The following is a 22,699-nucleotide window of genomic DNA, read 5'->3' on the forward strand; positions in this document are numbered from 1 at the left end:
CATGTTGCTTTTCCAGACGTGGCTTCATCCTCTCATACTGTCCCACCATCTGAGCCAGAGGCTAATTATTCTCAGATCATGGAGGCCTTAGCTGCCATTTAGGGAGGAATGTCCACCATGCAGCAGTCCATCTCCTCTTTGCATCTCGAAGTACGGTCCATCAACAAGCGGGTGGAGCAGACCCATTTGGACCTTCAGGAGTGCCTTCGAGTCCATCATCCGGACAGCAGTGATGATGAGGATGCTGCAGCTCAGATTGTACACATGCTAGAGGATGTTTGATTTCCCTCTGTTTTATTGTTGTTTTTTATGTTGAGATATTTTGATAGTTTCTGTTATTTTGTTAAAAACTTAAACTAATATTACTCTGTTTACCCGGGTCCTTCTGAGACCGTTAGGGGGAGTAATTTTTATGACAGTTGGTTTTTATTACTCTATTTTACCCTTTGTCCCTTTGTGACAAAAAGGGGGAGTAATTTTAATTTTTGGACCGGGAATGTATTTCCAAACCAGTCAAGTGATTTTTGTCCCAAAATAGCCAAAGGGGGAGTTTGCTAGTATTTTGGCCTCATTCTGTGTTTGGACAAAATCACTTATGTGGAAAGATGCTGTAAACAGGGATTTCCCTTGTCAGAGCATTTTCAGAAGACTCTGCACTGCGAAAAAGATAGAAGATTTCAGTTTCCCTGCCAGCCTTCAGGACGACGTATCATCCCGTTCGGACGCCCATCTGTCCACTGTTCCATCCGTCTGGACGACCTGTTCATCCCGACCGAATGCCAGACAGACCAGCATCATCCGTCCGGACGATGTATCTTTTCCGTCCGGACCCTACACTGTATCGAGAAGCTTCTGTTCCAGCTTGCATCCGTCCAGACATCGCAGCAGCCCGTCCGGACACATATCAGTACTCGAACATTCTCAGATTCTTTCCAAGTTCCAATCAAGGGAAGATCGATCAACCGTCTGGACGATGTGGTATCCCATCCGGACACGCGTCTCCTTAAGGTAAGAATCGCAATTCAAATGTCACCGTTCGGATGTCAGTCAGCCTTGGTCCGGACGCGCGCTCATCAGTTAAGGAAATTGCCGATTTGACTTTAACAGTCTGGACGCACGCATAACAGATATGGAAATTGCGTGTTGAAGAATTGCAGTCCGGACGTGCATCCCCCTTGGTCCGAATGCGCTAGGCCTTATATGGAAATTACTTGTAGCGGACGTGCGACCGTTCGGACGTCAGTGTCTCACCGTCCGGACGCAGGTCTTAAACAGGAAAGATTTTCAGCGAAATTTTCAGAAAATCCTGTCGCACAGTTGTCAGTCCAGACGGCCCAAGTTCACCGTCTGGACGGCGTCCATACATATTACAGCAGTCGCCCATTCTGCACCTCAGCCTATAAATAGAGGCTCTTGGGCATTGAGAACTGCAAGAATTCGGTATTGAATTCCACAAGAGCTCAGAGAAGTTCAAGATCCCTCTGAAGCCGTTTCAAGTGTGCTGCGCTACAACTGAAGTCTATCTTAGAGGTCGGCTTTAAGGTAAGGAATTCCATTGAAGACCCCTTCAGGTAGGAGACCTGGTTGGGAAGCACTCGTGTTGGGTTACACGTCAGAGAGCAAGGTATGACCACTGCATCGGGTTAATGTGAGTGTTACTATCTTGTATCTAGCTTCGTCTTCTGAATAGTGGAATTCCTGGGTTTGGCTGCCCTGGAGTGGTTTTTCACTTAATTGAGTTTCCACTTCGTCAACAAAAACTATGTGTCTTTTATTTTCCGCTGTGCTCGATTTTTGTTCACACTTGTTGCATACTTTCTTTTAGAAGTCAATTTCAATTTTCAGATTTGAATTGGCATTTCTTCGTATCTAAGATCATCTTGTACTTGAAGCGGTTCAAAATCCACAATATGTCGCGGGTCATGAGCATGCTTTTTCTGTAATGCCCCACTTTTTCGAATTTCCAAGTGACATTACTAACTTAGCAGAGGTAATAATTAGCAACAGAATAAATGTAATACAGTTTTGGGAATAGATTGACACCTCAGAGCTACTACTGAAATACCTCAAAATATATAATAAGCTAGTAAGTATAATTATACAAACAGTAATAACAGTCATGCCTCACAGGGCAAGATAGTCGTACAAGCCAAATATTTACATATAACTGAAGGATCATAAGTATTGTCTTAAGCTAGGTAGGGTGAACTATAACAGGGTAGTCCCAAAAAGAGAGGCTGTCCAGCCTTACAAAAACTGAATCAGGAACCATCTATGAGTCGGGATAGTCCTGATATTCCTCTTCTTCATAGCTTGAATCATTACATAGTACAGAAAGAAGACAGCAACATAAAATACTAAAGTGAGTCCACTGTTTCCAATAATAATACGAGTGCTGATTTATTTAATTAATGCAACACAATGCAATGGCCATATAACCACATGTATATACAAAATATAATCTATGACAGCGAATCATAGACATAAAATGAACATAAACAAAATCATAAAGCAATGACAATTTTAAGTGTAGAGTTTTAGGTATTTCCCTTTTTTTCCACAACTCTGTTGGCCTTGGCACGGTTAGCATGTTATTTGAAACCTTGGTTTCCTCACTTAACTTTTAATTATAATCTTTGGGAGCTTTGGCTCCTGGAAGCCTTGGTTTCCCTAGTGACCTTGGTACACCAGTTTTTGTATTTATTATTCTTTTCAGGTACCTCCTCATTCACTGAGAACCTTGGAACTCATGTAAAGCCTTGTGTACCCACTGTGGATCTTGATCCAACAGCTTGATATTAGACAGATTATTAAAAATAATAAAATATGTAAAACCACATGCGTAAACAAGTAAATAAAGTAGTAAACATAATATTATAGGAAAAGTCAACCAGCTTCGTCCTCAGTAAGTATAGAGATACTTACTAGTTTCTGCTCCAAAAGTCTTTCTCTACAACTGCATAATTTCAATCATGTAGTAATACTAAATTTGTGAAAAGGTGCTACGAATATGTTTACTAGACTTATTCTTAAAGTATTATTTTAACGATCGTTCTAACACTTCCGCTTTTGGTTTTCTTAATCAAGATATTGAATGCCATCTTAGATTATTGAATAATGAAACTAAAACTTCCTCTTTTATTAGCCATTAATTCCAACTAGTATATTGATATATGACTCCCACACATTCCTATATATATATTTTATGTACACCTTGTAACCAAAATAATCCTTTCTACACACACACACACATTAGCCATATACCTATATACACTCACTCACTAAGTTTATACTTTAATACTCTCATTCATGCAGGTAATTCCAGCATACATCTCACACACAATTCACTTCACACATTCATTTTTATTAATCAACACACATACATTTCAGCAGCTCATTCGCACACAAAATATTAAGGCAAAGTTACTATCTTGCTTATTTAAAACTTCATGGGTGTAATTCTCTCATTAGAAGAGGAGAAACAACCCATGATCCTAGGGAACAAATACTGAATTTCAGAGAGTGAAAAGGAAGATTTACTTACCGAAATTCGTACCCAACAGATTGGATAAAAGGAAGGGATCTGATTCCAAAACAGAGTGCTTAAATGAGTTGGAAGTTGCTGGTTTTTGAGCTCGAATCAGAGAGGGATTTCAGATGTTGGTTTCTGGTGTTTTGTTGAGAAACAAGAGGAGATTTAAGGATTCATTTCTAGCTCATAAGTGCTGGTTTTCATAGGAGAGTGAGAGAGTTTTTTCCGATGGAAGATTCAGCACTAAAACAGTGAAGGGAAGGGAAGCTCACGTGAGTGGTATGAGGAGAGCTTTGGCTGATTTTTGATGACCCATGCATGCTATATATAACAACTTTGAATGGCTGAGATCAAGCCAGCACAATCTCTTCCAATGGTCCGATTTTTGACAGTAAGAGAGAGATATCCATGCAAGATCATACAATATCCAATATTAGATTTTTTTCCATATCTAATGTCATAATTAGATTGTACTACCATATCTAGTTCAATTTCAACCAAACTAAGCTAACTTATGCTAACTGAATGGGTTTCAATCATTTGGAGCCGTCCACAAGTAATGGGTTCAAAATCAAAGGTAGAAAATCACTCACTGTTGTTTACCCGTAAGCTGCGTCGCACTGGATAAAGTCTCTTGATCGACGAATAGGTCGCTTCATCGACTTCGACCCATAATCGCTCGATCGACCAGAAAGTCGCTCGATCGATTTTAACTTCTACTAATCCAACTCTCTACATGCATAAATATATAATTTAATTAAACTAATAGTAATTCTTAAGCCTTATACTTATGCTGGCACATATTTTTATAACTTAAGTATGGTGTCTTTCCCGGGTATTACATCCCACCCCTCTTACAAAAATTTCGTCCTCGAAATTTGCAATTCTAGTAGTCATGATGCAATCTAATAACAGTCAAGAAATAATAATTTCTTTCTTGTTACCAAGTCATCTTCATCGTCAATGAAGATATCCATGGGTGGCGCTACAGGGATCTCCTCTGCCTGATCAAAAGGAGCTTCTGCCTTTGGCTGGTTTTCATCTTCAGGGGCAAAGTTTTCCATCTGAATATCCTATCCCATCTCATATTGTATCTGTGCCATCCTATCAAGTAACACTTCGTTAAGAGCCTGATTGTTAAAGTAGGTCTGCTGTAATAACATAAACTCTCCTACGGGGTCGAACACACCCAAAGGAATAAGTCCTATTGCAAACAAGCCTGGGGCTGCTGGCTGCTCCAAAGGAATATCAGCAGGTGCTGGGGGGTCCTCTGGAACATCAGGAGGTACTAATGGAAAACCAGGTGGCATAGGATTCTCTTCCGGATCCATGCCTGAAAACCAAGACAAATACATAACACAAATGTATGACATTTAAAAACATAGCAAGTATTTCAATCAAATACTGCAAAGAGTTTTCAAACCTCAAAACAAATGTGGATATTTGTTCCTCATTTCATGTTCAAGTTCCCAAGATGCTTCCTCAACATCATGGTTTCACCATAGGACTTTAACTAAAGGAATAGTTTTGGTCCTTAATCATTGCTCTTTGCGATCAAGAATTTGAACTGGTAGTCCTTCGTACTTGAGATTGTCTTGCACTTGAAGAGGCTCGAAGTCTATGATATGGCGCGGATCATGAACATGTCTTCTCAAGGTTGAAACATGGAAGACGTTATGGATTTAAGATAAAGCTGGTGGTAACTCAACTTTGTACGCCACGAGGCCAATCACTTCTTTAACTTCGAAGGGTCCCGCAAATCTTGGACTCAGCTTCCCCTTCTTTCCAAACCGCATTACTCCTTTCATCGGCGAGACTTTTAGATAGACAAGGTCACCCACATTGAATTCCAATTGACGACGGTGTTTGTCTGCGTAGTTCTTTTGCCGGCTTTGGACTGTCAGCATCCTTCTTCGAATAACAGAGATCTTGTCCTTCATGTCTTGTATCATTTCCGGCCCGATGAGATATTTTTCACCCACTTCATCCCAATATAGCAGGGATCTACATTTCCGTCCATACAGCGCTTCATACGGTGCCATTCCAATAGTCGCCTGAAAGCTATTGTTGTAGGCAAATTCGACTAAAGTTAAATATTTAATCCACTTACCTTTAAAGTCCAGCACGCACAATCTCAACATGTCTTCCAAAATCTAAATAGTTCTCTCTGATTGTCCATCGGTTTGAGGATGATAGGCAGTGCTAATGTTTAGCTTAGTTCCCAATGCGTCTTGAAAGCATTTCCAGAACCTAGAAGTAAATCAGGAATCTCTGTCAGATACAATAGAGACAGGCACTCCATGTAATCTAACGATGTCTCTAATGTACATTTCAGCTAACTTGGGCACCGGGTTGGTGATGTGAAATGGATTGAAATGAGCACTTTTGGTAAGCCTATTGATCACAACCCAAACGGAATCTTGGCCACCGGGTGCCTTTGGTAAGCCTACTACAAAATCCATGGCAATCTGATCCCATTTCCATTCCGGAATACTTAAAGGTTGAAGAAGTCCTGCAGGTCTTTGATGTTCAGCTTTCACTTGTTGACAAACATGACATTGGGCCACGTATTCAGCAACATCTCGTTTCATGCCCTGCCACCAGAATTTCTTCTTCAAATCTTGATACATCTTGGTACTCCCCGGATGAACTGTATATCGTGTTTTGTGAGCTTCTTCTAAAATATCTCTTCTCAGCTCCACATCGTTAGGTATAACAATCCTAGTGTCACCCATTCTCAACAAACCGTCATCCGTGAAACAAAATCTAGAAGCCCTGCTGCGATTAGCCTTCTTCATCAATCCTTGCACTTCAAGATCATTTTCCTGGGCCACTTTGATTCTATCAGAAGTTAGAGGATGAATAACCAAAGATGCTAAAACTGCTTGTTCCTCTGCAACGTTCAATTGAATCACCTTTACACATTGAGCCAGTTGATCTGGGGTGGTGATAGAATTTAAGATTCTACCGCACGACTTCCTGCTTAATCCATCTGCTACCACGTTCGCTTTCCCTGGATGGTATATAATATGGCAATCGTAATCCTTGATTAACTCAAGTCACCTTCGCTGCCTTATATTCAATTCCTTTTGCGTGAAAATGTACTTGAGACTCTTGTGGTTGGTGTAGATTTCCACTGTCTCTTGAAGTAGGTAATGTCTCCAAATCTTCAATGCATAGACGATGGCCGCAAGTTCCAGATCATGAACAAGATAGTTTCTCTCGTGGTCCTTCAGTTGTCTTGACGCATAGGCGATCACCTTGCCTTGCTGCATGAGCATGTAACCTAGGCCTTGAAGAGATGCATCGGTAAAGATAACGAATTTCTCCGACTCCTTGGGAAGGGTCAGGACAGGTGCAGATACTAACCTTTGATTTAGCTCTTGAAAGCATTCTTCACATTCATCACTCCAGATGAAACGAGCATTCTTCTTTGTTAAAGCAGTTAAAGGTCCTGAAAGCTTAGAAAAACCTTCAACAAATCTTCAGTAGTATCCCGCAAACCCTAGGAAACTCCATATCTCATTTACATTCGATGGCCGCTCCCAATTTGTCACCGCTTCAATCTTTCTTGGGTCAACTGCTACCCCATCTTTTGAAATTACGTGACCTAAGAATGAGACTTCCTTCAGCCAATACTCACATTTCTTGAGTTTAGCAAAAAGCTTCTTCTCCCTCAAGATGCTCAGCACTGTCTTTAGGTGTTCTTCGTGATCTTTGCTATTGGCAGAGTAAACTAAGATGTCATCTATGAACACCACCACAAACTGGTCAAGGTACTTGTGAAACACCCGATTCATTAGATCCATGAATACAGAAGGTGCATTAGTCACTCCAAATGGCATGACTAAGAATTCGTAATGTCCATAACGCGTACGTATTGCCGTTTCTGAAATGTCTACTTCCTTTACCTTGAGCTGGTGATACCCCGATCGAAGGTCGATCTTGGAGAATACCGTATCTTCCTTCAATTGGTCAAAGAGATTGTCAATCCTCGGTAACGGGTACTTGTTCTTGATAGTTACTCGGTTGAGTTTGCGGTAATCAATGCACATATGCAAAGATCCATCCTTCTTCCTTACAAACAGAACGGGTGCTCCCTATGGTGAGACGCTAGGGTAAAACCCCGGTCTACCAAGTCTTCAAGTTGCTTCTTTAGCTCCTTCAATTCTGATGGCGCCATATGGTATGGTGCTTTATGAATGGGTTGAGTTCCTGGCATCAGATCGATAGTGAACTCGATCTCTAGATCAGGCGGCAACCCAGTTAAGACCTCGGCAAAAACGTTTGGATATTCACGCACTACAGGTATATCTTCCAGCTTATGTTCTCCTTCCGGCTCAGCCTTGACATAAGTTAAAAATGCTTGCGCACCACAGCTAATGCTCCGCCTTGCTTGAATTGCAGAAAGAAGAGGTGGAGTGGCTCGTACTCGAGATCCACAAAATTTGAATTCTTCTTCGCTTGGAGAGCGAAAGATAACTTCTTTCTTTCTACAGTCAATATTGGCATAGTTCTTTGACAACCAGTCCATTCCTAAAATTACATCAAAACCTAACATTTGAAACACTGCTAGATTTGCTGGTAGGACTCTATCTCCTATGACAATAGGGCAGTTCTCAATAAATTTTCTACAAGTAACTACATTCCCAGTAGGTGTTGATACGGTTATGTTTTGGTTCAAGGGTTGAGAAGTCATGCTACATAATTTAACATATGTAGATGATATGAAGGAATACGTTGCACTTGAGTCAAAAAGAGTGCTTCCCACTTTACCAAATAAAGGAATGGTACCTGTTATTACATCCACATCCTCTTCATCACCTTCGACTCCTTCTTCTTCTTCTCCTCCGGGCATGAGAGAGTATACCCGTGCCTGAGTTCCTCTTCCTTGAGGTTTCATTCCTCCCGCAGTATTCATAGGGCAGTCCTTCAGAAAATGCATGTGGATGCTCCCTGCTTACAATCCCCTATATGTGTCCTTGCGCATTTGCTGCAGACGGTCTTCTGATTCGAAAAATTCATTCCCAGGGTAGGCTTGGAGCCACTTCCAACAGCTTGCCTCTTGACTGGGCGCGTCATCGATTGCTTCAAACGTTTCTTCAATTCATACGCTGCTGCTGATTCTCGTATTCCTCTTTCAGCTAGAGATGCCACTTCCACTAATCTGGCGTATTCCTTTATTTCCAAACAAATCACTCTCTCCCTGATACGAGGGTTGAGGCCATTCTCAAATCGTTCCGCCTTTCCTTTCTTCATCAGGTATGAGATTGGCCGCAAACCGAGCTAGCTCCATGAATCTGGCAGAATATTGCTCTACAGTCATGTCACCTTGGACTAGATTCTAGAATTCTATCGCTCGTAGTTGCCTCTGAGATCAAGGGAAAAAATGTCGATTGTACTCCTCCTTGAACATCTCCCAAGTGATCACTGTTCCTCCTCCAAGCAGCACCTTCCTTGCAGTCCACCATCTCTTAGCTTCACCCGTCAGCTGCAGTACAATGCACTGAACCTTCTGCTCGTCTGTACAACCGAGGGTAGTGTACAGTACATCTATATCTGTGAGCCAAGCTTCTACAACATTCGGCCCTTCAGTTCCTTCAAAAGTTTGAAAGTGATAGCTAGCAAAATCGCGTAATGAACAACCTACGGGTTCGGCTCGTTCATTGGGTCGCGGAATTCGTGATATTGCTTCGGCCAAATGCCTAGTGGTGTCAGCTATAAGTTGTATTAAAGCTGGGTGTATGCCATCATTGAATGGTGGCGGTGGAGGTGGAGATGGCAGATCTTCCTCACCATTTTCTTCAGGACGAGGGACACGGTTAGAGTCACAGAGGGGACGACGTCTATGAGGCATGATTCTGTGTTTTAAAGGAACAGCTATTCCACATTTTGTAGGGTACAATCATTTTTCCTTCAAACGACTACATAATGTTTAAAACCAATCAATAAAGCTAACAACCTAATTATTTAACAATCAATCACTGATAAAGATTTCATAAACAAATCATGCTATGAACAATTGTAACACTCAAAATTATTCAAATAAACAATGATTATAAACAATAAAATTTTAAGTCCACATATACATCTATCTACTGAAGCAAGTTATTTTATTCTTATTCTGACTCATGAAATTCAAATTAATATCTAGCATATATATATATATATATATACAAGCAAAAATACTTTTATATTCCTATAGCTCTGTGTGCCTAGATACTATGCTAAGGTCAAATCTAAGGTCCTCAGAGCAAACCACTCTGATACCAAACTGTAACGCCCCGCTTTTACAAAAAGCGTAAGTGCAAATTTTCGAATTTCCACGTGACATTACTAACTTATCAGAGGTAATTATTAGCAACGGAATAAATGTAATACAGTTTTGCGAATAGATTGACACCTCAGAGCTACTACTGAAATACCTCAAAATATATAATAAGTTAGTAAGTATAATTATACAAATAGTAATAACAGTCATGCCTCACAGGGCAAGATAGTCATACAAGCCAAATATTTACATATAACTGAAGGATCATAAGTATTGTCTTAAGCTAGGTAGGGTGAACTACAACAGGGTAGTCCCAAAACGAGAGGCCGTCCAGCCTTACAAAAACGGAATCAGGAACCATCTATAAGTCGGGATAGTCCTGATATTCCTCTTCTTCATAGCCTGAATCATTACATAGTACAGAGAGAAGACAGCAACATAAAATACTAAAGTGAGTCCACTGTTTCCAATAATAGTACGAGTGCTGATTTATTTAATTAATGCAACAGAATGCAATGGCCAAATAATCACATGTAGATACAAAATATAATCTATGACCGCGAATCATAGACATAAAATGAACATAAACATAATCATAAAGCAATGACAATTTTAAGTGTAGAGTTTTAGGTATTTCCCTTTTTTTCCACTACTCTGTTGGCCTTGGCACGGTTAGCGTGTTATTTGAAACCTTGGTTTCCTCACTTAACTTTTAATTATATTCTTTGGGAGCCTTGGTTTCCCTAGTGACCTTGGTACACCAGTTTTTGTATTTATTATTCTTTTCAGGTACCTCCTCATTCACTGAGAACCTTGGAACTCAGGTGAAGCCTTGTGTACCCACTGTGGATCTTGATCCAACAGCTTGATATTAGACAGATTATTAAAAATAATAAAATATGCAAAACCACATGCGTAAACAAGTAAATAAAGCAGTAAACATAATATTATAGGGAAAGTCAACCAGCTTCGTCCTCAGTAAGTATAGAGATACTTACTAGTTTTTGCTCCAAAAGTCTTTCTCCACAACTGCATAATTTCAATCATGTAGTAATACTAAATTAGTGAAAAGGTGCTACGAATATGTTTACTATACTTATCCATAAAGTATTATTTTAACGATCATTCTAACACTTCCGCTTTTGGTTTTCTTAATCAAGATATTGAATGCCATCTTAGATTATTGAATAATGAAACTAAAACTTCCTCTTTTATTAGCCATTAATTCCAAATAGTATATTGATATATGACTCCCACACATAACTATATATATTTTATTTACACTTTGTAACGAAAATAATCCTTTCTACACACACACACACATTAGCCATATACCTATATACACTCACTCACTAAGTTTATACTTTAATACTCTCATTCATGCAGGTAATTCCAGCATACATCTCACACACAATTCACTTCACACATTCATTTTTATTAATCAACACACATACATTTCAGCAGCTCATTCACACACAAAATATTAAGGCAAAGTTACTATCTTGCTTATTTAAAACTTCATTGGTGTAATTCTCTCATTAGAAGAGGAGAAACAACCCATGATCCTAGGGAACAAATACTAAATTTCAGAGAGTGTAAAGGAAGATTTACTTACCAAAATTTGTACCCAACAGATTGGATAAAAGGAAGGGATTTGATTCCAAAACAGAGTGCTTAAATGAGTTGGAAGTTGCTGGTTTTTGAGCTAGAATCAGAGATGGATTTCAGATGTTGGTTTCTGGTGTTTTTTGGAGAAACAAGAGGAGATTTAAGGCTTCATTTCTGGCTCATAAGTGCTGGTTTTCATAGGAGAGTGAGAGAGTTTTTCCCCATGGAAGATTCAGCACTAAAACAGTGAAGGGAAGGGAAGCTTACGTGAGTGGTATGGGGAGAGTTTTGGCTGATTTTTGATGACCCATGCATGCAATATATAACAACTTTGAATGGCTGAGATCAAGCCAGCACAATCTCTTCCAATGGTCGGATTTTTGACAGCAAGAGAGATAGATATCCATGCAAGATCATACAATATCCAATATTAGATTTTTTTTCCATATCTAATGTCATAATTAGATTGTACTACCATATCTAGTTCAATTTCAACCAAACTAAACTAACTTAGGCTAACTGAATGGGTTTCAATCATTTGGAGCCGTCCACAATTAATGGGTTCAAAATCAAAGGTAGAAAATCACTCATTGCTATTTACCCGTAAGCTGCGTCGCACTGGATAAAGTCGCTCGATCGACTTCGACCCATAATCGCTCGATCGACCAGAAAGTTACTCGATCGATTTTAACTTCTACTAATCCAACTCTCTACATGCATAAATATATAATTTTATTAAACTAATAGTAATTCTTAAGCCTTATACTTATGCAGGCACATATTTCAATAACCTAAGTATGGTGTCTTTCCCGGGTATTACATTCTCAATGTTGAGACATGGAAGATGTTATGAATTCTAGATAAAGCTGGCGGTAGCTTGACTTTGTATGCCATAGGGCCAATAACTTCTTTAACTTCAAAAGGGCCTACAAATCTTGGGCTCAGCTTCCCTTTCTTGCCAAATCGCACTACTCCTTTCATTGGTGATACCTTTAGATGCACAAGGTCACCTACATTGAATTCTAGTTGACGGCGGTGTTTGTCTACGTAGCTCTTTTGCCGGCTTTGTGCTGTCAACATTCTTCTCCGAATAATAGAGATCTTGTCCTTCATGTCATGTCTTGTATCATTTCCAGCCCAATGAGGTATTTTTCACCCACTTCATCCCAATATAGTGGGAATCTACATTTCCGTCCATATAGTGCTTCATATGGTGCCATTCCAATAGTCGCCGGAAAACTATTGTTGTAGGCGAATTCGACTAAAGGTAAATATTTTATCCACTTACCTTTAAAGTCGAGCACACATAACCTCAACATGTCTTCCAAAATCTGGATAGTTCTCTCTGATTGTCCGTCGTTTTGAGGATGATAGGTAGTGCTAATATTCAGCTTCGTTCCCAACGCATCTTGTAAGCATTTCCAGAATCTAGAAGTAAAACGGGAATCTTTGTTAGATACAATAGAGACAGGCACTCCATGTAATCTGACGATGTCTCCAATGTATATTTTGGCTAGCTTGGGCACAAAGTCGGTGATGTGAAATGGTATGAAATGAGCACTTTTGGTAAGCCTGTCAATCACAACCCAAATGGAATCTTGGCCACCGGGTGCTTTTGGCAAACCTACCACAAAGTCCATAGCAATCTAATCCCACTTCCACTCAGGAATACTTAAAGGTTGAAGAGGTCCCACAGGTCTTTGATGCTCAGCCTTCACTTGTTGACAAACATGACATTGAGCCACGTATTCAGCAATATCTTGCTTCATGCCCTTCCACAAGAATTTCTTCTTCAAATCTTAGTACATCTTAGTACTTCTTGGATGAATTGTATATCGTGTTTTGTGAGCTTCATCTAGAATATCTCTTCTCAGCACATCGTTAGGTATGACAATTTTGGCATCGCCCATTATTAGTAAACTGTTGTTGGTGAGATGAAACCCAGAAGCATCACGATGATTAGCCTTCTCTATCAGTACTTGGAATTCCAGATCATTTTCTTGGGCCGTTTTAATCCTATCAGAAGTTAATGGATGGATAACTAGAGTCGCTAGAATTGCTTGTCGAGCAAGTTGATCTGGGGTGGTGATAGAACTTAGAATTCTACTGCATGACTTCCTGCTTAATGTGTCTGCTATGATGTTTGCCTTTCCTGAATGGTGCATAATGTGGCAATCAAAATCTTTGATCAACTCCAGCCACCTTCATTGTCTCATGTTTAGTTCTTTCTGTGTGAAGATATACTTGAGGCTCTTGTGGTCGGTGTAGATTTCGACTGTTTCTTGCAATAAGTAATGCCTCCAAATCTTCAAAGCATAAACAATTGTTGCAAGTTCTAAATCATGCGTGGGGTAGTTATTTTCGTGGTCCTTCAGTTGCCTTGATGCATAAGTGATCACCTTGCCTTGCTACATAAGCACCCATCACTATAGATAACGAATTTCTCCAACTCCTTGGGTTGGGTCAGATGAAACGAGCATTCTTCTTCGTCAGAGTGGTTAAAGGGCCTAAAAGCTTGGAAAAACCTTCAACAAATCTTCGGTATTATCCCTCAAACCTTAGGAAACTCCGAATCTCATTTACATTCAATGGTCCCTCCCAATTCGTCACTGCTTCAATCTTGCTTGGATCAACCGCTACTCTATCTTTCGAGATTACGTGACCTAAGAATGAGACTTTCTCTAGCCAGAACTTGCACTTCTTCAGCTTGGCAAAAACCTTTTTCTCTCTCAGAATGCTCAGCACCGTCTTCAGATGCTCTTCGTGATCTTCGTGAGTGGCGGAATAAACAAAGATGTCATCTATAAACACCACTACGAACTGATCAAGGTACTTGTGAAACACCCAATTCATTAAATTCATGAACATATAAGGTTCATTAGTCACTCCAAATGGCATGACTAGGAATTCGTAATGACCATAGCGCGTGCGTATCGCCATTTTTGGTATGTCTGCTTCCTTCACCTTGAGCTGATGATATCTTGATCGGAGGTCGATCTTAGAGAAAACCTCAGCTTCCTTCAGTTGGTCAAAGGGATCGTCAATCCTTGGTAACGGATACTTGTTATTGATCATCACCATGTTCAGTTCGCGGTAATCGATGCACAAACGCATAGATCCATCCTTCTTCCTTACAAACAAAACGAGCGCTCTCCACGGTGAGACACTAGGGCAAATAAAACCAATCTACCAAGTCTTCCAGTTGCTTCTTCAACTCCTTCAATTCAGGTGGCACCATACGGTTTGGTGCTTTATGAATGGGTCGAGTCCCTGGCATCAAATCGATAGTGAACTCAATTTCTTGATCAGGCGGCAATCCGGATGTGACCTCAGCAAAAACGTCTGGATAATCGCACACTACAGGTATATCTTCTAGCTTACGTTCTCCCTCGGGATCAGTCTTGATAAAAGCTAGAAATGCTAACGCACCACTTCTAATGCTTCGTCTCGCTTGAATTGTAGAAAGAAGAGGTGGAGTGGCTCATACTCGAGATCCACAAAATTTGAATTCTTCCTCACTTGGTGAGCGGAAAATAACTTCTTTGTTTCTATAATCAATATTAGCATAGTATTTCGACAACCAATCCATTCCTAAAATAATATCAAAACCTAACATTCGAAACATTACTAAATTTGCCGGTAGAACTCTATCTTCTATAACGATAGGATAGTTCTCGATAAATTTTCTACAAGTAACTACATCTCTTGCAGGTGTTGATACGATTATGTTTTGATTCAAGGTTTGAGGGATTATGCCACATAATTTAACATATGTAGATGATATGAAGGAATGCGTTGCACCCGAATCAAAAAGAGTACTTGCTAATTTACCGAATAGAGGGATGGTACTTGTTACTACATCCACATCTTCTTCACCTTCGTCTCCTTCTTCTTCTACTCCTCCAGGCATAAGAGAATATACATGTGCTTGTGCTCCTCTTCCTTGGGATTTTGTTCCTTCAGCAACAATCATCGGACAGTCTTTTAGAAAATGTCCGGGCTTACCACATCGAAAGCAAGTGGACGTTCCTTGCCTACAATACCCTTCATGTATTCTTGAACATTTACTGCAAACAGCTTTTCGATTCTTGATTTTTGGCTGGAAGTTCCTACCCATGGTGGGTTTGGAACCACTTCCAATAGCCTACCTCTTGACTGGGCGTGTTGTCTGTTGCTTCGAACGTTTCTTTAATTCATAAGCCATTGCTGATTCTCCTTTACCTTAGGGCCAACCCCTAAGATAGACTTCACAACTGATCAAATCACACACTTGGCAAGGCTTTAGAGGAAATATCACGTCTCTAAGCTGTAGAGAATTCACCACCGAATTCTGTATTGAAAGCATGCCTCAAGCCTCTTATTTATAGGCTTTGGAAATCCAAAATTGAGTCAAAAACGGATTCTATGGCACGCGCGTCCGGACGGGTCAAGTTTTTCTTGGCCGGAAAGTAATTCTGGAATTTTCTGAAGGGCCGTCCGGACGGGTAAATCTTTCTGTCCGGACGGAGACCTTCCGGATGATTCTAGGGTCCTTCTAGATGCTCAAATTACAGCATTGTTTCTAACCTTTCCAATGAAGCTGATTTCGTCTCAATCCGATATTTGAGTAAAACGTTATGACCAAAATACCCGAGGGTGTCTGGACGGCTTGACCGAGCGTCCGGACGGTCAACTGCAACCGCCTCTCCAAGATAGCGCTGAAAGCTTCCATAACAAAGCCGCGTTCGGACGGTGTTGCCCTAGCGTCCGGACGGTTGCACTTCGGCTGCACGAAATTACCATAATAAGGCTTTGGAGCGTCCGGACCTTGAAGGCTTACGTCCGGACGGTTGAACTGGTGCATGTAATTTCCATATTTGAAGCTTGATCGTCCGGACCATGAAGGCTGACGTCCGGACGGTTGAACTTGGTATGCATGTTCTTGCCTTATAGAGGACATCGTCCGAACGGGATCACACATCGTCCGGACGGTAGCAGCCGTCTTCCCATAACTGTGTCTTGAGGCAGAAACCCTATTTCTTGTCAAACACTGAATGGCGTCCAGACGGTATAACCACGTCGTCCGGACGGATGCGCTGGAACACTGGGATTTTCTCGAACTCTTAAGAGCGTCCGGATGATTTGCCATTACGTCCGGACGGATGCAATCTTGAACTGTTCAAAGCTTCTAGACACTGATGGGCGTCCGGACGGAAAGATCTCGTCATCCGGACGGAATACCATGTCGTCCGGAAGGCTGACAGGGAACCGAAATAAATCCTTGAAAACTTCACAGAATCTTCTCGAAGAACATAGCTGAAGAGTAGACTCTGGATAAAGCAGCATCCCTGTGAAAGCAGCAACATTACATAGAAGTGATTTTGTCCAACAGAATGCAGCCAACACAAAAACTAACACTATTTACCCACAAATTTTAAGTCGCTCGATCGATTCTAATATCCGATCGATCGACTTCACTTCCAAAGTCGCTTGATCGACTTTGGTTAGTAATTTATTTACTAGTCCGATTTCTCTACATGTATAAATCTATAATTCTATTTAAACTAACAATAATAATAATTAAGCATTATACTTATGCATGCATATGCACATATTTTATTCATGCATTATTATCCCAAGCGTAGTATTTTCCGGGTATTACAGTCTAGCCTTAAATACTAGTATCAGGATCCATCTAAGAGTCTGAATAGTCCTGATATTCTTCTTCTTCAAAACTTGAATTATCACACAATATAGGGAGAAAAAAACAATATAAAATACTAAAGTGAGTCCGCTGTTTCCCATAATAATATGAATCCTTATTCATTTAATAAATGCAACATAATGCAATGGCTTTATAATCACATGTATACGCAAAATATAATCTATGGTCGCGAAGCATAGACATAGATTGAATATAAACATAACCATAAAGTAATGACAATTTTGAATGTTGAGTTTTAGGTATTTTCCTTTTTCCACTCCACTGTTGGCCTAGGCACGGTTAGCGTTTTATTTGAAGCTTGGGCTTCCTCACTTTAACTTTTAATTATATTCTTTGGGAGCCTAGGCTCCTGAAAACCTAGGATTCCCTAGTAACCTAGGTACATCAGTTCTTGTATTTATTATTCTCTTTTCAGGTAATTGCTCATTTATCGAGAACCTAGGAACTCCAGTGAACCCTCATGTACCCACTGTGGATCTAGATCTAGCAGTTTGTTATTAGACAGATTATTTAAATAATAAAATATGCAAAGTTACATGCTCAAACAAGTAAATAAAACAGTAATCACAATATTATAGGAAAAATCAACCAGCTTCGTCCTCAGTAAGTATAGAGATACTTATTGTTTCTGCTTCAAAGATTTTCCTCTACAACTGCATAATTACAATCTTGTAATAATAATAGATTAATAAAAAGCACTATGAAAATATTTATTATTATTATTATGCCTATTTTCCAAAAATTGCAGCGGCTACAGATTTAAATATGATAAACATGATCTTGTACTTATTTTATTCCCATTTAGTTCTATTTTATGAAAATTCATAGCATGATGGTATAAAATATCGATATCCTGTTCTCTTTAATTAAAGTATGAATATCATCAAAAAATTAGGGTAGTGCAATGTCACTACCTTAATTAGAATTAACTCTCTCTCTCTCTCTCTCTCTCTCTCTCACACACACACACACACACACACACTGTCCTTTCTGCAGTAACCACACACACACACCCACATGTTTACATATATACATATATAAATTGTTAACAACTCGTACACATCTTCCTTTTCCAATACCTGACTTCTCTCTTTTTTCATGGCATGTTCACCACATATTTTGCACTCTTTTCCCACAACACAAACATGTTAACCATATACACATATATACATAATATAAGTTAGCAAACTTACACACAAACATACCTATATAAGTACATATTCGTTACTTCATCAAAGAAGGAATAAATTATAGTTTAAAAACAACAAAAGGACTACTTATTCTCTGAGAAGTTTGAGAGAGAAGATACTTACTGAAGCTTCCTTGAAGTGACACAATAGTGGTGAAGAGTTGCTTTCCCAACCAGAAACTTTACTAGCTTATACTCTGTTTTTTGGTCTAAAGGTGGGGGTTCGTTCTAACTTAATTTCTACTGATTTTGGGGTGAAAAGAGAGCAATCTAAGGCTTTAATCTAGCTTGCTAGGTGTTAGAAAACAAAGTGAAACATGGATACTTTTGTGCTCAAAGTTGCTGCACTAGAACAAGGAAGATGACAGCATGTTACGTGAGAGAGATTTGGGCTGAAATTTTGGTTCTTCTTTCATGAAAATTGATCACCTATGCATTCCTTATATAGCAACCTTGGAGGGTCGAGATTAAACCAACAGGGAGGCACTTCAATGGTTGGATTGAAGCCAAATAGTCCCTCAAAATCATAGCCCAATTCCCCTAGGATACTATTCCACATATTTAAGTAATGATTACTTGATATCTATAAAAATCTAGTTGTCATTGAACCAAATGGGTCAAACTAGACTAACTAGAAGGGGATACGATCGTCTAGAACCAAAAACATGGTGTGGGTTGAAGTTTTAAAGGAAATAAAATCAACATTAGTAGCTTTCATGTAAACTGCATTGCACTGGATAATTAAGTCGCTCGATCGATTCTTCGGTTGCTCGATTGACTTCGACCCAGATTCGCTCGATCGATTCTATTTACTTGCAAATATTAAGTCTCTCAACCGATTTAATATTCGATCGATCAACTTAACTTCGAAAGTCCCTCGATCGACTTTGGTTAGTAATATCTTTACTTATATGATTTCCACACATGCATATATACATATACACAATTCTATTTACTCTATAACTTAGTCCTATACCTATGCACACACACATGTAAATATTATTATATGCGCATTGTTAACCTAAGCATGGTATTTCTCGGGTATTACATGCAGCACCAAGTGATAAAAAGCATTCAAAAATCAATAAATATGGATAAATAAAAAGATCCACTGCTCATTGTGCTATAAATCTATTCTTTAACTTGTCCCTGAAGAAATAGTTAGTGACCAAATCATTGCGGAAATAGACGGTTACTAAAGGACTAAGTAAAAGAAAAGTGTTGCAGCTTAGGAGAAGTGTATCAGATGAGGGTGGGCTAAGCCTTAATAAAATAAGTTTTGACTTTTGACTGATCTATCATTGATTTTCTCTCTTGTTTAGAAAATTCAGTTGCTTTAAGTCATATCAGTGAACTTCATACCTTATTGAGAAAGCTTTCACACACACACGCATTACACGAGTTGAGTAATCTAAAAAAATAGATGACTTCTAATTTACCGTGTGTGTGTGCACAATGTGTAACAAAATATTGTAAATGTGAAATTTAAATGACACAAATATTTTTTTAATGAAGTGCAAACTCAATGAAGAGAAAAACCACTCCGGAGAAACCAAACCCAGGAAATCCACTATTAGAAGACAAAGCTAGTACATAGACAGTAACACTCACATACCCATATGCAACGATTGTATCTAGCACTTTGACATGTAACCCAATGTGAATGCCTCCTAAACAAGTCTCCTACTTGAAGGGGTCTTCTATGGATTCCTTTACCTTAGGGCTCCTTCCTAAGATTGACTTCAATGATGAGCAACAACACAATGGCAACCTTTATAGAGCTAGCAAATCTTCACAATATCTACCTAAATACCTTCTTTAAGTACAGAAGAATTTAATATTGAATTCATACAAATTACATGCCTAGAGACCTCTATTTATAGGCTTTAGAAGACCTTCGATAATTTTGATTCAAAGTTCTCTGGGCGGCGTCCAGACGCAAGTTGAGACCGTCTGGACGGACAACTATGCAACCGGCTTTCCATAACGCGCTTCTCGCTTTCCATATTCAAGCCCGATGTCCGGACGGTGTTGCCCTAGAGTCCAGACGGTTGCACTCCTGCTGCACGTAATTACCATAATAAGGACTGCGTCCTGGCAGTGTTGCCCTAACATCCGGATAGTTGCAATTCTTCTCCACGTCTTGCCTTATCAATGATAGTGTCCAGACAGTGTTGCCCTGTCATCCGGACGGATGTAGCTGTCTTCCCATATTTGTGTCAGTGAAGGAAATCCAATTTCTTGTCAAACTCTGATGAGCGTCCAGACTTGTTGCCACGACGTCCGGACGGATGTAACCTTGATCTATTTGAATCTTCTAGACACTGATGGGCTTCCAGATGGTATTACCACGTCGTCCGAACGGACGTTGCTGACTGAAGAGCATCCAGGCGTTTTATTGTGCTGTCCGGATGAAAACAAAGGATCTGACTTTTCAAAGTTGGAATCTGCACAGAATCTTCCTTGAACACTGAAATAGCCTTCTTGGAACTTGTGACACTGGAATTTGTCATAATAAGACTATTTCCATCTTAGAGACAAAAACTTCAAATACTTTGAAGATTCTGGAATATACGGCATCCATATGAAAGCAACAACATTACATGATAGTGATTTAGTCAACCGAATGCAGGCAATCAAAAACTAACAAACTCTCCATTTGGCCATTCTGGGACAAAAATCACTTGACCGGTTAAAAATACTATCCCGGTTCAAAACTAAAATACTCCCTTTTTTTTGTCTCAAAAGGACAAAGGGTGAACAGAGTATCGAAAAGCTACAAAAATACTCCACCTTGTTGTCTCAACAGGATAAGGGTAAATAGAGTATATAAAATCCACAGTTAACAATACTAATATTCAACAAAGCAGGAATAAAAGTAAACTATCAAAAAGTAGCCTAAATAATCAGAAGTTTGTAAAACAACTCATAGAGAGAGGAACAAAAATCCTCCAAGTACCAAATCCTGTTGAACCACTGAAAGCAAGTGACGGAGAAAGATCTGTACAATAAGTCGGATTTGTGCTACTTTAGCTTCTAGCTCTTGAAGCTGGGTACCATAGACTAAAAAACTTCAGTCACTTAAGTTTGCAAAGCCTGAACCTGATTATCCACAAATTGAAATCCTCTAGTTAACTAGTCTACACGATAAATGAGAAGATTCACCACTGAATCGCTAACTGGTACAGATTCGAAGAACGATGCTACGAAAGGCTCTGCATGAGTTGGGGGGAAAAGCTCATCTAAATCCTGAGATCTTTGGTGAAAATTATAGGACTTCTAATTTATCAAGTGTGTGCAATAGTGTGCAACAAAATATCCCAATGCGGAAAATAAAGAGACAGATATTTTGTTGACGAAGTGGAAACTCAATTAAGAGAAAAACCACTCTGGGGTAGCCAAACCCAGGATATCCACTATTCAGAAGACAAAGCTAGTACATAGACAATAACACTCACATACCCGATGCAGTGATCGTTTCTAGCACTCTGACGTGTAACCCAACACGAATTCTTTCCAACCAAGTAACGTACTTGATGGGGTTTTCAATAGAATCCTTTACCTTAGAGCCAAGCCCCTAAGATAGACTTCAGTTTAGCACAGCAACAACACTTGGCAATAGCTTGAGAGAGGACGCTTCAGCACAATAACTCTTACAATAAACTCTCTAAGCCTCTACAGAATTCACTATCGAATTTTTACAATCAACATGCCTAAGGGCCTCTATTTATAGGCTATAGAAGACCTAAAACACGCCTGATTAGCCTTCCTAGGCTCTGTTCGGACCGTAGACATATGGCATTCGGACGAACAACTGTGCGATCGATTTTCCAAATTCCCTGAAATTCTTTCCTTAATTGAGCCGCGTCCGAACGGTGTTGCCCTAGCGTCTGGATAGTTGCACTTTAGCTGCACGCAATTTCCATATCAAGGCTTGGAGCTTCCGGTCCATGAAGACTGACGTCCGGACAGTTAAACTGATGCACACAATTTCTATATATGAAGCTTGAGCATCCGGACCATGAAGACTGACGTCCGGATGGTTGAACATTGAACACACGACTTGCCTTATGAAGGAGAGCGTCCGGACAAGAACACACATCGTTCGGACGGATGCAGCTGTCTTCCCATATCTGTGTTTTGGAAAGAAATCTCATAGTTGGTCGAACATTGAATGGCGTCCAGATGTGTTGCTGAGACATCCGTAAGGATGCAACTTGGAACAGTTCGAAGATTCTCGACACAGACGAAGGTCCGGACGGAAAGTTCTTGTTGTTCGAAAGGATGATGCTTGGATAGTTGAGCGTCCGGAAGGAAAATCACATTGTACGGACGGATGCAAGGGACCTGATTTTTCAATCTTGGAATTTGTTCAAAATCTTCTAGAAACAAGGC

The 22,699-nt window shown here is 39.8% G+C and overlaps 1 protein-coding gene across 1 annotated transcript; it reads right to left on the reverse strand.

Annotated features, from left to right (window-relative positions):
- Positions 1 to 7,610: 7,610 nt before the first annotated feature.
- On the reverse strand, positions 7,611 to 8,453 carry LOC133866208 (uncharacterized). The gene has a single exon (XM_062302747.1). It carries the CDS (start codon positions 8,451 to 8,453, stop codon positions 7,611 to 7,613), a length of 843 nt encoding a protein of 280 aa, XP_062158731.1.
- Between the last annotated feature and the right edge of the window lie 14,246 nt (positions 8,454 to 22,699).

Source organism: Alnus glutinosa, chromosome 4 (assembly GCF_958979055.1).
Source record: "Alnus glutinosa chromosome 4, dhAlnGlut1.1, whole genome shotgun sequence".
In the NCBI taxonomy this organism is placed as follows: Eukaryota; Viridiplantae; Streptophyta; class Magnoliopsida; order Fagales; family Betulaceae; genus Alnus; species Alnus glutinosa.

Coding starts and splice junctions, on each gene's coding strand:
- LOC133866208 (XM_062302747.1), bottom strand. CDS start 8,453: ATGAATACTGCGGGAGGAATGAAACCTCAAGGAAGAGGAACTCAGGCA.